The sequence below is a fragment of the Amphiprion ocellaris genome, chromosome 7, assembly GCF_022539595.1.
Source record: "Amphiprion ocellaris isolate individual 3 ecotype Okinawa chromosome 7, ASM2253959v1, whole genome shotgun sequence".
NCBI classification, from domain to species: Eukaryota; Metazoa; Chordata; class Actinopteri; family Pomacentridae; genus Amphiprion; species Amphiprion ocellaris.
Genome location: NC_072772.1, coordinates 7,587,645 through 7,605,917, shown reverse-complemented (window position 1 = coordinate 7,605,917; position 18,273 = coordinate 7,587,645). Strand labels below are relative to the sequence as shown.

At 38.8% G+C, this 18,273-nt stretch overlaps 1 protein-coding gene across 1 annotated transcript in view; it reads left to right on the top strand.

Moving 5' to 3' along the window:
* mettl16 (methyltransferase 16, N6-methyladenosin) overlaps positions 1 to 9,089 on the top strand; it is a 30,701-nt gene extending 21,612 nt beyond the window's left edge. Inside the window, exons 8-10 of the mRNA XM_023276914.3 lie at positions 785 to 874; positions 6,249 to 6,422; positions 8,188 to 9,089. Of these exons, the coding sequence (XP_023132682.1) occupies positions 785 to 874; positions 6,249 to 6,422; positions 8,188 to 8,787 (864 nt within the window). The 3' untranslated portion in view covers positions 8,788 to 9,089. The remainder of the gene's footprint in view (positions 1 to 784; positions 875 to 6,248; positions 6,423 to 8,187) is intronic.
* The last annotated feature ends 9,184 nt before the right edge of the window (positions 9,090 to 18,273 follow it).

Below are 18,273 nucleotides of genomic sequence, written 5' to 3'. Positions count from 1 at the left end.
CAAGTCTTACTGAAAGCCTTTTTTTTTTATAACCCAATATATTTTTCTAATGGAGCTTTCTGGCAGCTTTACAAGCCTTTACAATATCTACTGTGTAAAGGAGAGCATCATGAGCCCGACAAATCTTCTGTTAAAATAAAAACAGAAACAAAAATGGAATTGATGGAAGTAATCAGACTTTTACTACATGGGGAGTTTCTATGCAGTAAAAGTCACATATCTGACCTGGTTTCATTGAGCATTGAAGGTACTGAAATGCTGTTTTCACTGTGACATTGTGTGAAGCATGCAGTTAAAGTGAATTCATGGGGTGTTGGAATAATCTGAAAAATGAGCTCCCAGCTATGAAAATGAACATACACAAGGACTCGGACAATAGGTGAACATGTAGGTACACGAGTTGCTAAACTGCTGATCTGAAATATGCAAGAATGTTCTCCCCTATTGTATAGAAACATTAAATTCATCATGTGATATTGGGTTGTGTCTGTATGTTGCTTAGGCCAGTTATGAAAGTTACTTCTCAGCAGTAATCCTGACAAGAAGTCACTTAAAGCAATATTTCAGTGCTAGCAGCTATCAGTGTGCTGCTTAAACAGGAATACAACACATCGTCTTAGTAACGTCCTCACTGTTTCCACATTTCGTCTTAAAAGTGCATAAACATGGTCAGAATAGCGACTTCCCTACTAAGGAAAGGAGACCATCTGAGGAGAATGTGAATGTTCAGTTAGCATCACTATGCTGGTCACATCTGACTGTTTTCTTTGTTCCTGTTGTTCAGGTGCCTAAAGTGACCCACACTGAGTTCTGCCAGGGTCGGACCATGCGGTGGGCGCTGGCCTGGAGTTTCTATGACGACGTGACTGTTCCAGTAAGTTCGCACACGTGTAGCTCGGATTGGTTGGAGTCATTGGAGCTGGATAACAAAATTTAGGGCCACACATCTCTCCTAAAACAGGTTGTCTCCTTAAAACCGGTCAGTCTGGTCTGCTTGTGGATGTTTCCAAAAAACCTCTTCCTCAGTAATGCACCACCTCTGTCCTGCTCCATCCTCTCTGCATGCTGGATCCTCTTTCCCTCCAGCCCTGATCCATTATGTGCACTTACCCCGTCCTCTGGGGAGATGTTTATGTGATTTCTAACATGCCGTAGCCAGGCAACAGTTGCCAGGGCAGGAGTGTGCGCGCACACTGTACCGCTGACTTGTCTGGACAGGGATGGAGTTGGCGATAAATAGAAATAGCACAGCGAGGACTAAAAGCGATGCTGCGGCGCTGATAGATGGGATCGAACAAAGGCAGGTGCAGGAGAGGCGGCGTTATGAGGACTGTTTGTTGGAGTCCTCTCTGTTTTGGCCTTTTCAGCACAAAAGCAGTTGAGCAGAATGATTGGCCTACATTTTCTGCTGCCACCCTCCCTCCTCCTCCTCCTCTTCCTCCTCCATGTAGTTCCACTGCCGTTTACACTCGGGAGCTGCTCACCATCATTATCAGGCAGACCCCTGCAGCATGTGTGCGTTTGTATGTGTGTATGTGGAGTTACAAGACAAGTTTCTGCATGTGTGGTTCAGTGCACGGTCGACTTCCTAATTCTGCCTGCATGCACGTTTCTATAGTCATCTGCTACATGCACACATACATGTGGCTGCTCATTAATGTTACATATAGACTTTAACATATGTGACACGCATGCAGCTGTGACCTATTTAACCTCCTCCTTACCACAGCAACCCCAAACTACTATTTATTATTATTCCCACTATTTTATCTCAGCATTTTCGCTTCTTTGAGTTTAACCAGAAAGGTAGAAAACTGTCCTCACAAAACACTAATGAACAAATCTACACATCTGGATTTACAGCGCTTATCTTGGAAGAAACTCTGTGTGACGAATGAACTGAAACTCATTGATATGTTAATTTAAGTATAAAGTCAGCATTGTCTTTTTTTTTAGTTTGGTTCCCAGATGTGGAAACGACAACATCCGACATAAATGCAGGCCAAGATAGACACTAAACAGACGTGTGAACGTTCTCATGTCTTTTTCTTTAACTTAGATCATCGCGTAAATTTCCTTTTCTCTCTCGTTTCTCCAGTTCACCTGTTAAAATATTGAATAACTTTCCAGCTCTCTTGGTGTTTACGAGCACAGTTTTCATCAGTTTGTCTCTACCGTACTGCTGTGGGGAGAGTTGCCATAAAATCTTTTATAGCTGCATTATATTGTCCTAAAAAGGTGCCAGTGTGCTTCATCAGAGCTGCTGGCCAGATGGTCAAACAGCTTCAGAAAGCCATTCCCTGCTGGCAGCTTCCTGACGTCAGAATCGAAGCAGCTGTGATTTGAGTTCTGTAAGTGGACATTTACACCCACTTCACGTTGTGATTGTTCAGTTGTGTGGAGCTGAGAAAATGAGCAAGGTTTGAACTTCTCCCTGTCTTCCTGGATAGATCTGGAAATGAGCGTTATCCCTCATCTTTAAACAAAACAGCATCTCGAGTTTCCATTTAGGAACAGTCATTAACACTTTTGGCTTCTTACGCTAACAGGCGAACCAGTCCAACTCCAGAAAGCGTGCATCTGGTTCGCCTGCAGGAGCCTCCAACATGATGGGCTACCTTTTAAAGCTCTTATTTTCCTGCTTATTACCAAGATGTAAAAGATACTGTGTTGAGCAGATGTGGATGAAGAGACATAGTAAATGCAGACAAAAGGAGGATGCACATACAGCACAGTCAGACGGAATAAAAGGACTTGCTTTATCTGAGCCCTGAGGCTTGTTGTTGCTCATACAGGCCTCTGGCAGGAGGAGAGATCAGGAGGTTCCAGAGTCCATACGGGGGTTTTGGGACTTGACAAAGAGGAAATGGGGGGACTGGGAGGAGAGGGGTGATCAGAGTATGATTTGAAATGTTTGCCTGAAGGTGAAATCGGCAGTATTTTGTTTCTTTCTCCGTTGTGTGTGTGTGTGCGTGCGTGCGTGCGTGCGTGCGTGCGTGCGTGCGTGCGTGCGTGCGTGCGTGCGTGCGTGCGTGCGTGTGCATAGACCCAGCAAGTCAAGATGTATGATTGAATGACACTGAATCTGGAGAGAACAGCTCTTGTTGGACTGGAATTGAAAATTGAGGCAGGCTTTTATTGTATGGTTGCCATCTACTCATAGTGTGTGTGCGTGTGTGTGTGTGTGTGTGTGTGTGTGTGTGTGTGTGTGTGTGAGAGCATGCGGTGAGGTGAGAGTGGGTAAGTGGGATTAATAATGGAGTGAAAGAGCAGCAGAGTAAGAAGAGGATGTGATTCAGTGGAGGGTGTGTATTTAAAACTACACATGTGGGTTTCATGCTCTTTGTCTATAAATCTGTGTGTGTTTATATGGCAGAGTATGAGGGCGAGAATCTGTGTCAAGGATGTTGCGTACAAACAGACAGGTTCGGCTTGATTGATTTTATTGATTTCTTTTTCTTGTGCAAAGAGCTGCAGGGCGTGGAGGAAAGGGGGAGACATCTGGGACAAACAAGAAATGAAAGAGGCTCTAACAAGCAGCCAGACAAGGCAGCGTCCATTGTCAACCCATTAATTAAAAGCGTCCATCTCTTGAAAATATGCACTAAATACGCTGTCCCTGGAGTGAATACTTAGTTTGCTTTTTTCTCTCTTGACAAAGCAGCAGATACAGAGATGCATTTAATTATTTTTTTACATTTTCATCTTGGAGGGGGAAAGGAAAATGTGAACAAAGTGAATATTATAAATGACAATAGACTGTAGTGAAAAAGTAACTGAAACTTGACTCCAGATCAGTGCAGCAGTGTGAAGGTCAGCGTGCTCCTTCCCTGAGCTGTTTGTAGGTCAGTCGGCCATGCTGTCTGCTCCATCACTGCTGCAGACCCCTGCTGTCTCCCCACATTCATCCTGCAGTGGCTTCAGAATGCAGCGTTCACATACCAGATCTGCAGCGGATCTGCAGCGGATCTGCAGCGGATCTGCAGCGGACAGTCACTGCAGAGCATTCGTATTCAGACACAGCTGGATAATGACCTCCACCGCCATTACAGCGTGACATTAGAGGAGATTAGATATAAGAAACAGTTTGATTTACTGCAGGTTCATGTGGGGCGTGCATGGTTTGAGCGCCCTCTTGTGGCGCTTAGCAAACATCTTCAGATTTGTGCTACATGCAATAGTATGTATCTGCAGAGCTGGAGGCTGCATGGAGAGGGCTGTTTGTTTTATAACGTTATAAACATTTATATTTATGCAGGTCCAGGAGTCATAGAGCTAATTTACCTTTGTGTGTTTGCGTATTTAACTTTTATTTTTATTTAATGGTATTGTATGAAAAAATATAAATATATATCTGCCTCCAGAGTTGTCCGTGTGTATTGCCCCTTTCCAATTTTTCAGATTTTGCTGTTTGAGATCTCGACACCACAAAGGCCATTACAGACGATTCCATTATTATTTTACCTGATAATTACACAGTTTGTCCAAATGCAAGTTGAGGAGTTAATTCCAGGCTTCTTCATGAAACAGGTATAACCACCACATCTTTATTAGGAACTTCATCAAACGACAACCAACGACTTCAGGGCACTCTCAGAATATTTCACTTCCATGTATCAGTGCACATCTCCTTCAGAATAAAAGCATGGCTTGAAACAAAATGAGTAAATGTATAAATTTCATGTTGCTAAACACAAGTCTTAGCAACCCAGTCATGATAGTGTAATATTTGCTATTTGGGTGGTTTAAACCTTTAAAATCTTAGGCTGGATATGAATTAGTGCTTTGTGTGGACAAACTCACTGGGGCCAAAATGAAAGTGGAATACTCCTTGAAAAAATCTTTCAAATTCTAAGAATATTTTAAGTGAAATCATAATTTAGAACTGTAAGTTCTGCATTTAAACCGTAAGTTGTGTACTTTAGTGATCATCTATTGTGGTAACTTATAAAAAATGCTCTAAACGTGTGACCAGAAGTGTGCATCCCTCTGGTGCAGCCTCCTGCTCTGCAGACTTACCCTTCTCCCTCCATGTGCAGTAACGGTGTGATTCACTGTGGTGTTTTTTTTTCACTTAACTCATTTTCATTTTAGCCAACAAACATCCAGGCATAACTTTCTGATGAAAGAACAAGAAGCAAAGAAAATAAATCCGAGTGAAGCCAGATGTTGCTGTCTGACAGGTCTTCATTCAGTAGCAGGGTGGTGATGTTTGATGCCTCTAAAGACCAGGAGAGAAGACACATCAGAATACATGGCTGCCTTCATCTGCTGCAACATTGTGCTTCCTCTCCTTTATGCTTTTTCTCTCTCACTTGTTCAGCCATCCAGATTTAGCACAGTTCTTCTGTTGTTTCTTGCCCTCGACTTCATGTTGTGGTGTAGTGGCCCACTACTGACTAACAATTAGATTTATCCTCAGTTGCTCAATATTACCAAAATGTGACACTAAACCTTCTTACTAATGGTGTAAATTTTTAAACTGTTTATAGTTAAATGATTTTAAGTATGTATGCTCTATTGTCTGCCTGTCTGTGTGGTTTACCAGCAGCAGTTGAAATGGAAGACAAAAGTAAGTCATGTTCTGCCTCAGCAGTGTTCTGTTATCAAAGATGTTCCTTTAAAACACCACTTTGTCGTCAGACATTTCTGAATAAGTCATACAGAAGTGATCCAGCTGGTACTGAGCAAACGCTGCCCTCTGCTGTCAGCTCTGGTCTGGACACGTTTGAACTTCTATGACTCATGTTATTTCCAGACGTCTAAAAATGTAGGCCAAAACCAAACAGCAACTCCCGACCAGCTGTTTTGACTTGAGCTCTTGTCCTTAAGTATGTAACTTCTAAACACAGGAGACACACAGCAGACCAGATACAGAAATAAAGCGGTAAGCCTGACAATGGAACTGGTGTGTATGAAGTGGGGGAAATACACAAAACAAAACACAGAGTTGGTGAAGAACAAAAGAGCTAGAAATATTCCAGCCATATCTAATCTGCAGACGGTTTTACTGTGTTTACTCTTGGGGGAACCAAATTCTTCACTACTGTCATGGCAGTTTTTGCTGTTTGTTGTATCTGAATTATCAGCTATCTCTGGCATTACTGCCTCACAGTGTCCTTCAGACCTGACCTCCTAACACTGTGTTTTCATTGAAATGTACCTTTAATCGTTATACAAGTTTCAGCTGTCCACAACAATATGTGATACAGATTGTTGTTTAATTCTCTCTAATTGTTTTGTGTCAGTCTCCTCCCAATAAGAAGCGTAAACTGGAGAAGGCACGGAAACCCCTGTCGTTCACACTAGCAGAGCCGGGACTGAAGGAGCTCCAGGCTCGGGCCTCAGCTGTAGGTTGCACCAGCAGCAGCCCTGTGGACGGCGTCACTGCTCTGCTGGAGAAGACGCTCACTGACCTGAGGGTAAACTTTACAGCAGCACTACCACTCAGGAAACTTCAACATCATTCATGTGTTTTGTGTCAGGAAGTGTCTCTTTATGCTTGTGCAGCATCAATCTAAGATTTTGGGTTTTTCTGACCCGGTCGTACAACAGCGACTAAATGCACTCAGTTCTACAGAGCTCTCTCTGCCCTTTTAGTTAAAAATTCAGTTGCAGTTGTTGTCATTTCAAACACATGCACAAACTGTGTGTGATGAAGTGACAAAACCATCGCATTTAATCAGTTAGGCCGACTAGTAGCAGTTTAGTCTTCATGAGTGGAAATGACGTTTCAACACATCAAAATGTCACTTTTAAACAACTGAAAATGTTTAACTTCTATGTTTTCATATTCACATAGAAGTTTTCACCTTTTCACTATTATGAATTATTACAGATATCTGCAATTGTATTTCTGTATGTTAAAAAAGATTGTGACTAGATCAAGCATCAAGAATTGGATTTCTGATATTTCGGACACAACAACACAGCGTTTTGGATGCATCACCCTAATTCATGGCCAGCCTTTTAAACATTTAATAGCTAGACTGGATGTATATTGCAGGTGCTAGTAATGCAGTTCTTCCTTGCCAAAAAGAACATTCAGACGTCTACAGTGTCATTCTTACTTTCACCACTCACATGTACGAGGTTCTCATTACAGTCCAGCTACAGATATCTGCAACTAAAACAGCCGTGTGTCAGATATCTACAGTTTAATTGTAACTCATCATAACTGTGATTCGATTCTCCTCAATTCAGGATAACTACATTGTCCTTTTTAGATTACTTTAAATTATGTAAATATCTCAAAATGGAATCTAAGTAACACAAAAGTTAAGGTAAACATGATAGTGCCGATTCTTAATTTTTTTCCACTTTTAATGATGTAAAACTATGTTAGATATTTTAGGTAAACTCTTAATACTGTCTGAAACCAATTTTCAACTTTGTGAAAATGCAAAAAAAAGGGAGATTGCAAGGCTTTTTTTCACCATAGATCAAAAAGCATTACACTGTGACAGGTTAAACCTAAAATGTAAGATGTTTTTAATACTGTCTGCAATCTATCAGACAGGACCACCCTGGACTGAAACCATAGTTTTCTCAACCCAAACCGCCACAATTCATCCAATTCCTGGGATAGAAAAGTTGTTCTTGTAGTGGTATGACAGAGACATGATGAGAAAAAGTTGCTGTAAATATTGAGACCAATATATCTAATATACGCTGCTAATATTGTTGAGAGTATAAAAAAAATTATTAAATGAAAAATGAGATACTTTAAAAAAAATGTCTCAGAAAATGTTTAAATTTTTATGTTTTATAAAACAGAAAAAAGTACATATTTACCAGGTTCAATCTTATGCACAGAAAAAAGAATAATGGTTTCTAAACTCTATCTGTGGTCCAGATGTAAAATAAGAAGTCAAGTTTCCTGTTTTTGCATTTTTCCCCAAATGGGAAAAAAAAAAAGCTTCACAGATTTGAAGGTTGTTTTCAGACAGCATTAAGGGTTTACCGGAAACATCAAAATGGTTTTACATCATTAAAATGTGGAGTGAAAAATACAAAAATTGATCAGTTTGTGCTGTAAACTGTCTCCATTCACTGCCTCTGCCTAAACAAGTAGCTCTCTGTATGCGGCACTTGTTCTGTGCAGTGAACCAGACCGTCAGAAGTACTGGGCTGCTCTGGTGTCACCTCCAGTCCAGTCTCAGCTGATGATCTCGTGTTGCTCTGCAGGTTCTGCACAAACGTGTCCCTTGCAGAAAGCAGGAGCAGAGCCTGTTCCTGACAGCTGTGGAGAACACCTGGATCCACGGGCGGCAGAAGAGACGTGAACAGAGGCGTCAGCTGCGAGAGCTTCCCAGAGCGCCTCACTGTGCTGGAACCAGTTCTCAAACCGCTGGCACACCTCCACCCTCCCAAAGCCAGCCCACCTCCACAAACAGCAGCAGCCAGGACAGTAACGCCGAGAACGAAACTACACCTTCAAACGAGCCAGTTAAAGAAGTAACACCTGACACAACTGGAGAACAGAAGGAGCTGCCAGAGAGTGGAACAGGTGAGGATGTGGACATGGAGTCCTCGACCTGCGCAGAACCCGGGCAGGAAGCAGATCCTCAGGAAGCTGTTGCTGCGGCAAGTGAAGCGCCCTCCAAACGACCCCTGAGCCCTGGCACAGTCGAACACTTCCTGTTCAAGTGTCTGCTGAACGTGATGCTGGAGGAGAGCGATGTAGTGATCGAGATGCACTGGGTGGAAGGTCAGAACAAAGACCTGATGAACCAGCTGTGCACGTACTTGAAGAACACGCTTTTAAAGTCTGTCGCAAAGTCCTGAACAATCAGAGAGGTGGGACCTTTTCCTTTTCAAAGCAAATGTTCTGGTGTGAAATGAGGTATTTTTAGAAATGATTGAGTTCCTGTCTGCTGGAAAATTTCTTTTTTGTGCAGTTATATACAGTTTTTGAAATGTTTTGATAAACTTTTTAAAAAAAAAAACTCCTTGGACATTTACAGCAGTAAATTCACATAATCAGATTTTCTTGTTAGTCTGCCTTTTAAGGTATTATACACACTGTACTTCAATATTTTGTCTTCAGGTTGTCAAAACATTTGGAATAAATGTACATTTTTACAACATTGCTGCTTCTTCGTGGTGCTTGTTTTTGATGATGTAGTACTTTTAAATGGCCACAAGAGGAGTGTCTACGTGTTTCTTCTACAAGGAACTATTCACGTCATGACTTGTTTTAGAAAGATTACCACCTTTAATTTCTGCTTTATTAGTCATATTTTGGAATGACTATTGGCATCTTTTTAAATTAGCGCACAGCCTGTGTAATTCAGGAAGTTCCTGGAGCCCTTCAGTCCTTCCTGTCCCTGGAGGTCCTTCAGTATTGTAGCACACAATTATTGCTCTCGTTTCCTCAACAGAGTCGAGAGAATAACAGGAAAGCGGTTTTAAATATCCAGGGTCATGTGTACGTACGTGCACCTCCCTGCTATCACAAGTGAAAGCACAGTTCCTGTTCATACTACATGTCTCCTCAGTCAGTGACTTTGACTCCACCCATGTGAGAAAGTCATGTGAGCGCTGGAGAAAGTAGAACAACTGTCTCATAAACAGCCACTTTTGTTCTCCTTGATAATTTGCATCCTCAACGTTGTTTCAAAAAGCTTGTAACTTGTGTATTATTTATTTCTTCATTGCTAGAAACGCTGTTCTAATGCTTTGCAGATAAACTGTAATGAGTTATGTATCAGCCGGGCCTCTGCTGCAATTTTAGGCTGATTTAATATTAGTAATTACATGAATCAATCAACAAGAGCTGAAATGATTAGCCACAACTATTCAACTGAGTGACAGAAAACTAATCAGAAATAGTCTAGCATTTACTCTGTTGCCTCGAGCCACTCCAAAGTAATAATTTGCAGGGTTTTTTTCGCCCCTGTTGGATACCACTATAAATAAATACGTTGCATATCTTTAGGTTTTGCACTGTTGGTTGAAACAAAGTGAAATTAAAGATATCACCTTCACGCTCTGGTAAATTGAGTGGGTATTTTTCACAAAATTCTGACATTTTAATAGAAATTATTAACCAATTCAATAAAAAATGAATAATAATTAAAACTGTTGGCTGTGGCCTCATATATAACATATCAACACAATTTTTTATAACAGGCTGCATACTGTATATATATATATATATATATATATATATATATATTTAAAAAAAAAAAATATATATATATATATATATTTATTTATTTATTTATATATATATATATATATATATATATATATATATATATATATATATATATATATATATATATATATATATATATATATATATATATATATAGTGGGTGGTGGGTGCTGCTCAAATTAAAGAAAACAGCAAAACACAAGAAGAGTTCTCATCAGGAGAACTTAACACTACACTACACTACACTACAATACAGTCGCTGTGGACAAAAGAAAAAATTAAACAAAAAGGTCGTGGTCCAACCAGGGAGTGGGGATCACACAGCCCTATTTGCATAGTCACCAACATATAGTTAAAACACACACACAGTGTAGGAGGCGCTGGCCTTAACAATGAGTAATTCTTCCACCTCCAACAGGCGACATCACTAGTTTAACTATATGTTGGTGACTATGCAAATAGGGCTGTGTGATCCCCAGTCCCTGGTTGGACCACGACGGCAGAGGCGTGACTGCAACCAGGAGTCCTGTGATTGGTGCGGCGCTCACCAGGCTGACCAACCGAAAACTGGCAACTCTTTTAAAAGCGTTGTCAGTTCAACTGAACGAGGCAGCTGACTTCTAGCGTGTCATTCTGTGTGATCTGTGTGGTTGAGGCAGATAGACTGTGTGGTTGGAATTGGGCCAGGATTAGTGTTAAAAACTGATACAGCAACATTTCATTTCATTACAGGTAGTTTTCTTTTGTCTAGTTTTCACCAGGGTTAGGGGTGCTGACTCCCATGTAGTTTTGTTTTGTGCCAGTTCCCAGGTAGTGAGCCTTTTTGTTTAATTTTTTCTTTTGTCCACAGCGACTGTATTGTAGTGTAGTGTAGTGTAGTGTTAAGTTCTCCTGATGAGAACTCTTCTTGTGTTTTGCTGTTTTCTTTAATTTGAGCAGCACCCACCAGCCCTCTTCCTAAGTTTTGCCTCGTTTGTATAATATCTTGCACATTTTTGTTCAGACTTTTCTATAATAAATAATTTGATTTTTACCAACTACAACTGTTTATGTTGCTTCCCTTTCCCCGCCAAGCCGGGGTTGTAACACTCATATCGTTCACTTAAGTAAAAGAAGAACAAATGTTGTGGTGTAGCATTAAACTGACATATAGTACTGAAATTTACAGTGTTCATAATGCAGACACAGCCATGTCAGAATAATGTGTATTACTGGATTATGATAATCGATGCATTAATGTGCACCTCACTGTTACGATGCAGCTGGTGGAGATAATTATGATTACATTCATCACATAGTACTGGGTAGTTTCCCCCCAGGGATCAAGTCTCACAGTCACGTTTTACAGTCTAACAATGCAGCACATGTTATTTGTTGATCTTATTCTGTGTTAATATGAATCTGCAAAGTAACTTCAGCCGTTTTACAGCCCTGCCTCTGAGTGTAAGCTGGGTTGTTTATTCCAGTGTTGATTACATACCATACGGTCACACTACAGTATCCTGAAACTTAAAATGATTTAGTTTGATGTGATTGACTATAGTTATGAAGACCATATATGTGTGAAGCCAGACACAACAACATCAACTACAACATAAGGCACTGGTTGGATTCTTCTAGCTATAACGATAATAAAATGTAAATCTACTGAAGATGCTGTATCTTAACCCTCCTGTTGTCCTCATTTATGGGCACCAAAAAATATTGTTTCCTTGTTTGAAAAAAATCCAAAGATTCAGCAGAAAAATTCCCCAAATTTCTGAAAATTTGCAAAACTTTCAGGATGAAAATTCCAATAATTCCTTAAACTTTCCCTTAAAAGTTTTTTTTTTTAAACCCCCAAATTTGGCAAGAAAATTCTTCTTAATATTTTTAAAAAATGAGTAAAAATCTTCAAAAAAAATCCTAAAAATATCCAAAGTGATTACATATATATCAGTAAAACTTCTAATATTTTCTTTAGGAACATTCACATAAAAAACCAAAATCCAGCGAAATTCACTGGATTTTGGTTGATTTTTTTGTGAATGTTCTTAAACATTTTTAACATTTATTTTCTACCAAAAAAGTTCAAAGATTTCCCAAAAATGTTGACAATGTGGACATGAGAAGTTTCACTGTGAAAATAAATATATATTTTTTCACGTTTTCAAACTTTAAAACAGATCAATTTTGACCCACAGGTCGACACGAGGGTTAAACTATGGTTTTATGAGTACACGAGAATGCAAGTAAGGACAAGAAAGCATATTGAGAAACGGCCATTACCTGAAAGTCGGGTTATTGTTGTTTATCAGCACGTTAGACGTATTCCAGTTAAGAATCTACAATATCATGATTTATGAAAGTTTACCTCAATAATATGAATGTTCAGGTTAAGATTGTACAGTGATATTTATTATGTAAGTTTAGCTGATTAAAGTTTGACTCTGCACTACAATATTATTTGTTATTTAAATTTATATCCTTATTATAATATTTAGGGTCAGACCCTACAGTACTGAGATTAAGAAACCAAATATTCTATAAAATGTAAATACACTGAACTAATTTGAATATATTTGAGACTCTACAATATTATTTGACACAAATCTACCTAAATCAAAATTTTAATCATTTTTACTCCAAACATTTACTGGACTGATTTAAATATTAAAATCACTCCTTTCTAATCCTCTGCTGTACGTTCAAACCTGAGGCCTTAAATAGAAACACACAAGTATCTGATTGAAGGAACTTCTGCAGAGTCCTGGTTCCAGAACATGATGATAGAATTATAGACAAACTTTAACAAAAGCTGCCTGAGAGTTTACAGGTTTTTGTGTTAGATTTCTTCAGTAATTTAATGAGAGTTATCAGCAAAAATCAGGTTTTGATTTTATGAACTTCATTTCCTAAAACATCCAGAATTGGAGCTCGTATCTTTGGCAGCTGTAAAGTTTCTGCTCCTTCAAAGTTCACAACACAATGAATTAATTCCTAAAACACTCTCAGTGCTGGAGAGCGTTTGTGATGCTGAAGCAGTGACCAGTTTTTCTGTTTCTTCTCTGGAGATGCACACTGAGGGACGTCTGCAGAGACTGAGAAAGAGTCTCACCACATCCTGACATGAGGAAAAAGACTTTATTGAAGACTACAATGAGAAAAACTATCAGACAGCAGACGGCTGCATTCAAGGTGAGCTCTGAACATTTGATCTGGAACAGGAATTCAATCACGGCAGCATGAGCTTCATTTCAGTCTGTAGCTGCTGAATTCATGGATGAATCATCTGGCACTAGAGAGGAAGACCATCAAACATCCACGTCAGCTGATGGAGGTCCAAGAGTCTCACCAAACAAACAACCTACAGAGTGAAGACCTCGGATCTGATTGGACGGCCTCCTATTCAGCCACATGTGTGAACAAATGCCTCTAAGCTGATTTGTTTTCTAAAATAAATCTAGTTTGAGTCCTAATCTATGCCTGTGTGTTTGCTTCTTTACACCGCTGTTAACAGTTTAGGCTGTTAGATTGTTCCAGATAAGACAAGTACAAGATTCTTCAGAGCCGTTCTACCACGAGTCTGACAGGAAGAACTCCAACAGCTACTGAATGTTCCTGTGGTCCCCTCAAGGCTACAGGAGGAGCCCTACGAGGACGAGCCGGTCCACCTGATGGTGGCCAGTCGCTGCGGTTCAAAGCCAACACCGACTACGTGGACTTCTACTGGACCACACGGAGGCCTTCAAACCGGACCAACAAGTTCAGCGACTCCCCGACTTGTGGGTCTGAGGACGCCGCCGAGCCTCGGTCCAGCTGGCCTCCTGTCTGTGGGTGTTTGAGTGCTGAGAGGTTTGTGGATGAATGTGAACGTTCTGTGTTGAAACAGCAGCTTTGGACTCAGTAACGCCGGGAAAAACCAAGAGTCCCTTTATTTGTGACTTCCACTAAAAAACTGATGAAAATAAGTTTGCCCGGGTTCTGACTGATAACAGATTATTAAATAATGAAAATAATCGTTTGAATATTCCTTTAAACAATCCTTTTAGGTCTACATTTCCTTTATACTGACTTCTTGGTACATGTACAAGTATTTTGGGTGGAATATACCATTAAGCCCAATGTTCAAGGGTTCCTCTGGGAACATTAAACTCACCTTGTAGGTCTACATTGGAGGATTTTAGGTGGAAAGTTCTTCCAAACCGTCTTTTAGTCTACATTTAAGGATGTTTAGGATGGTATATTCTTCAAAACCAACTTCTCAGGTCTACATTTCAGGTGGAATATTCCTCCATACTAACTTTTTTGGTCTACATTGAAGGATTTTTTTTTCCAAACCACCCTTTCGGGTCTATATTTGAGGTTTTAGGTGGAATATTCCTTTTAACCAGCCTCTCAGGTCTCTTTGAGGATTTTGGATGGAATACTCGGTTAAAGCAACATTTTAGGTGCATGTCCAAGGTTTTTTGGTGGAATGTTCCTTTAAGGTGGATGTTTGAGGACCTTGTAGGTGGAATACTTCCTGAAACCAACCTTTTAGGTCAACATTCAAAGATTCCTTTAAACCAACCTAAATTTCATGTTTTGATCATTATCAAGTGAGAAACCTCAATCCAGACTCCTCATAATGACGTTTGAGATTCATGCTGCTGTTATTTGTTTAGTCCAGACTAAATGACAGAAATCCACAAGTGTAATTTTATTTCAGGACTTTGCTATTAAATGTCAAAACAATCCATGTGACTCTAAAAACTCAACAGCTTTACAAACTCTAAGATTAAACTCTCCACAAGGATCCAAAATAAGTTGGACTTCTACATGAGAGCTTTAATTATTCTTCATCTACTTCCTGAAATGTTTGGTCAATAAAAAAGACAAAAACTAATATTTTAAGCTGAACTAAAGACAGACTTTGTGATTTTTCTGCTCACATGTTGTGTTGTTGTAAACTTACTCTTTCAAATAAATATCCTCCTAACCCCCTGGAAACCAGCGTTTGTCCTGTTTTTGTGTTGCTCATCCGCGACCCTAGACAGCCGGGTCATAATGTTTTTTGAGCAACACACCATACTATGACGTTTTTACAATGATGGTTCTACTATGGAACCAGTTTGACATGTTCAGGTGTTCTTTGTGTGAAAACTCAAAGATTTCAGATATCAGAAGGTGGTTTTCAACTTTCTTTAACTTTCTGCTTCAACTTTAAACTAAATTTCCTTCACTAACCCAGCCCTCTGGACTTCCAGTAAGCTGTGTTCCTATTGGCTGTCCAGGTGGCTGCTTGGTGTTATCAGGAACACCTGAGCAGCTCAGTGTCTTCCTGCTTTATTTAGCTGCAGACAAACATTTCCTCTGCTTCTCTTCACCACAGAATCGGGTTTGGCTCCGTTTCTTTAGTTTGTTCTTTAGGCGTTGGCTTGCAGCTTCCAGCAGTAAAATTGTCTTTAATGTGTTTCTTGGTGTGTTTTAGGGTTTTGTACTGGCTAGTTGTCTTGGTAAATGAGGTTCTTTAGCCACAGTCAGCATATGTGTGCAGTGATTAGTGGATTTGGTACAGCTGAGTTGTGTCTTTGTCTTGGCTGTAGTGAGTCTTCAGAGGTTTTTGGTCAGACACATTCTGTATACTTGTTTGTGAACCAAGGTTGGTTGTCCAGAAGGTAAGAGTTCCTGTCCTGATTCTCTGTTCTCAGAGGTTCTCTGGTAGGGTGCAGGAGACTTTAGTGTTTGGGTTGTACTAGTTTGGTTTTTGTAAGGTTTCATTTGGACGACTATCTTGAGGCTCCTCCATGTGGTTTAGTGAGGTTTTCTGGAGCAGTTCTACAAAGCAACCTGCAGCAGAAGAGACTGAGAGTTTTTAGGAAGTTCTGGAGACCAGACTTTAGAGCAGCAGAAACATTTGTCAGCAGTTTGAGCAGGAGAAGGTGAGCTTCAGAGTAGAAATGAGATGGAAACCTTCTTGACCCGTGTGGTGAGGTCCTGTACCAAGAGTTTGAGCAGGTTGTGAAGAGTCTGTAGTTCTTTGGTCTGAAAGCACAAGAAGAGTCGACTCATTAAAGGAGAAAACAGGAGATATTGTTGGTTCTTCTGTCACTCTGCAGTTTCCTTAGACTGAATATCAAGTTTATATTTTAAATGATTTACCATGTGAGCCCAAGAAGACCTCAATAAACTCCCTCCATCCCCTGGACACAACATATTTTATTACCATGTTAAATCTTTTTTTTTTTCTTTCTTTTTTTTTAATGTTTTTGAGTTTTAATCATAGTTTTAGCATAGTTTTTTTTCTCTTTGCTTGTTTAGTTTTGTCATCTGTGTAAAAGGTGCTAAACAAATAAAGTTGAATTGATAAACTGAATAATTGACTAACTCATGATTGTGACAACAGAAGTATTTTCATTGTGATTTAAGGGTTTATTTCATTTTTAAGGTTGGGGTTAAAATCTTGACAGAAAAAGAAGATTAAAGAAATAAACTACATAACAAAAAGCAATTAAAGGAAAAAAAATTAATACAATAAAACTTTTAAAAAGTTTTATTATTAAAAAGATTTAAGAAATTTAAGACGTAATTTTCTAATTAAACATTTAATTTTTTGATTAATTTATTATAATTTAATTATAATTTAATATTAAATTATCTAATTCAATATTTTGTCTGTTTAATAGAGTTAAACATTAAATACAATTAAATTCTATTAAACAGACAAAATATTGAATTAGATAATTCAACAAGATACAATACATGTCATTATGAAATTAAACAAAATTTTTAAAATACAAATATTAAAAAGTACAGATCAAATATTTTCGACAATTAAACATTTAAAAAATACAATTAAACAAGAAGAATATTAAACATTTTTTAAAAATGCAAAACATTTAATTAGATTATTAAACCTTTAAAAAGACAAAACATTTAATTTTTTAATGAAATGTTTAATTAGAAAATTACATCTTAAAGACAATAAAACTTCAAATAGGAATTAAACAGAAAATACAATGAAGCATTTAAAAAGAAAATTAAACATTAAAAGGTGGTAAAGCATTTAAAAAGAAAAACCTTAAAGATTTAATCGAAACATTAAATATTGGGAACGAAAAAAACTCAAAGAAGTCGTTAAAACATTTGAAAAAACAATTAAACATTAAAAAGACAAAACATTTGGAAATCAATTCAGACATTAGAAAAGAATAAAAGGTGAGAAAAGAGCAAAACTAAATGTTTAAGAAGAATCAAACTAAAGACAAAACATTTGAAAAGACACCAGTTAGACTTTAGAAGATCAAATTAAACAGAAGAGACAATAAAACGATCAAAAAGAGCAAAAACAGATAAAGGTCTTCAAGCGTTTTCTAGTCTGAAACGAAAACATCAAGTTGTTTCTTCAAACATTTCCTCTTTCTATGTTCTTGGTTTGATTGTGGATAGATTTACTAAGAACTCATTTCAGAAAACTGCTTTCCAGATAAAGTCTACTAGTAGTTGAAGGCATTGATCAAACTAATGTTACCTTCTGATCTCCACAAACTTTACTGTTCAGTGAAGAGAATCAAAGTTTGTTGAGGATTTCTAAAAAACCCACAGGTGAAGGTCTGAGAAGAACTCAGATGGATGGTCTAAATGTGAAATCAAGACTCATGGTCACAAGTTTTAAGGCTTCTGGTAACCAGAAAGTTCAAAGTAACAGAGAAGTACTGAGAAACTTTTAAAACTTCAGTCCTCAGACTGTCTAAAGGTTCAAACTCACGGAGAAGTACTCAAGAACTTTTAGGTTTTCAGTCCTCAGACTGTCTAAAGGTTCAAACTAACAGAGAAGTACTGAGAAACTTTTAAAATTTCAGTCCTCAGACTGTCTGAAGGTTCAAACTAACAGAGAACTACTCAAGAACTTAGAAGATATCAGTCCTTGGACTGCCTGAAAGTTCAATCTAACAGAGAACTACTGTGGGACTTAGAAAATTTCAGCCCTCAGACTGTGTGAAAGCTCAGGTCCTGAGGACTCGGGAGGTGTGGAGGCTTTGGAAAGTCTTGGAACTGAGGGTTCAACCCTCCAGCACAAAGGCTGAAGCCCAACCTCCTGAGAAAAACGGTCGAGTCGAGACTCGAGTTAAAAAAAAAATCGAAAATGG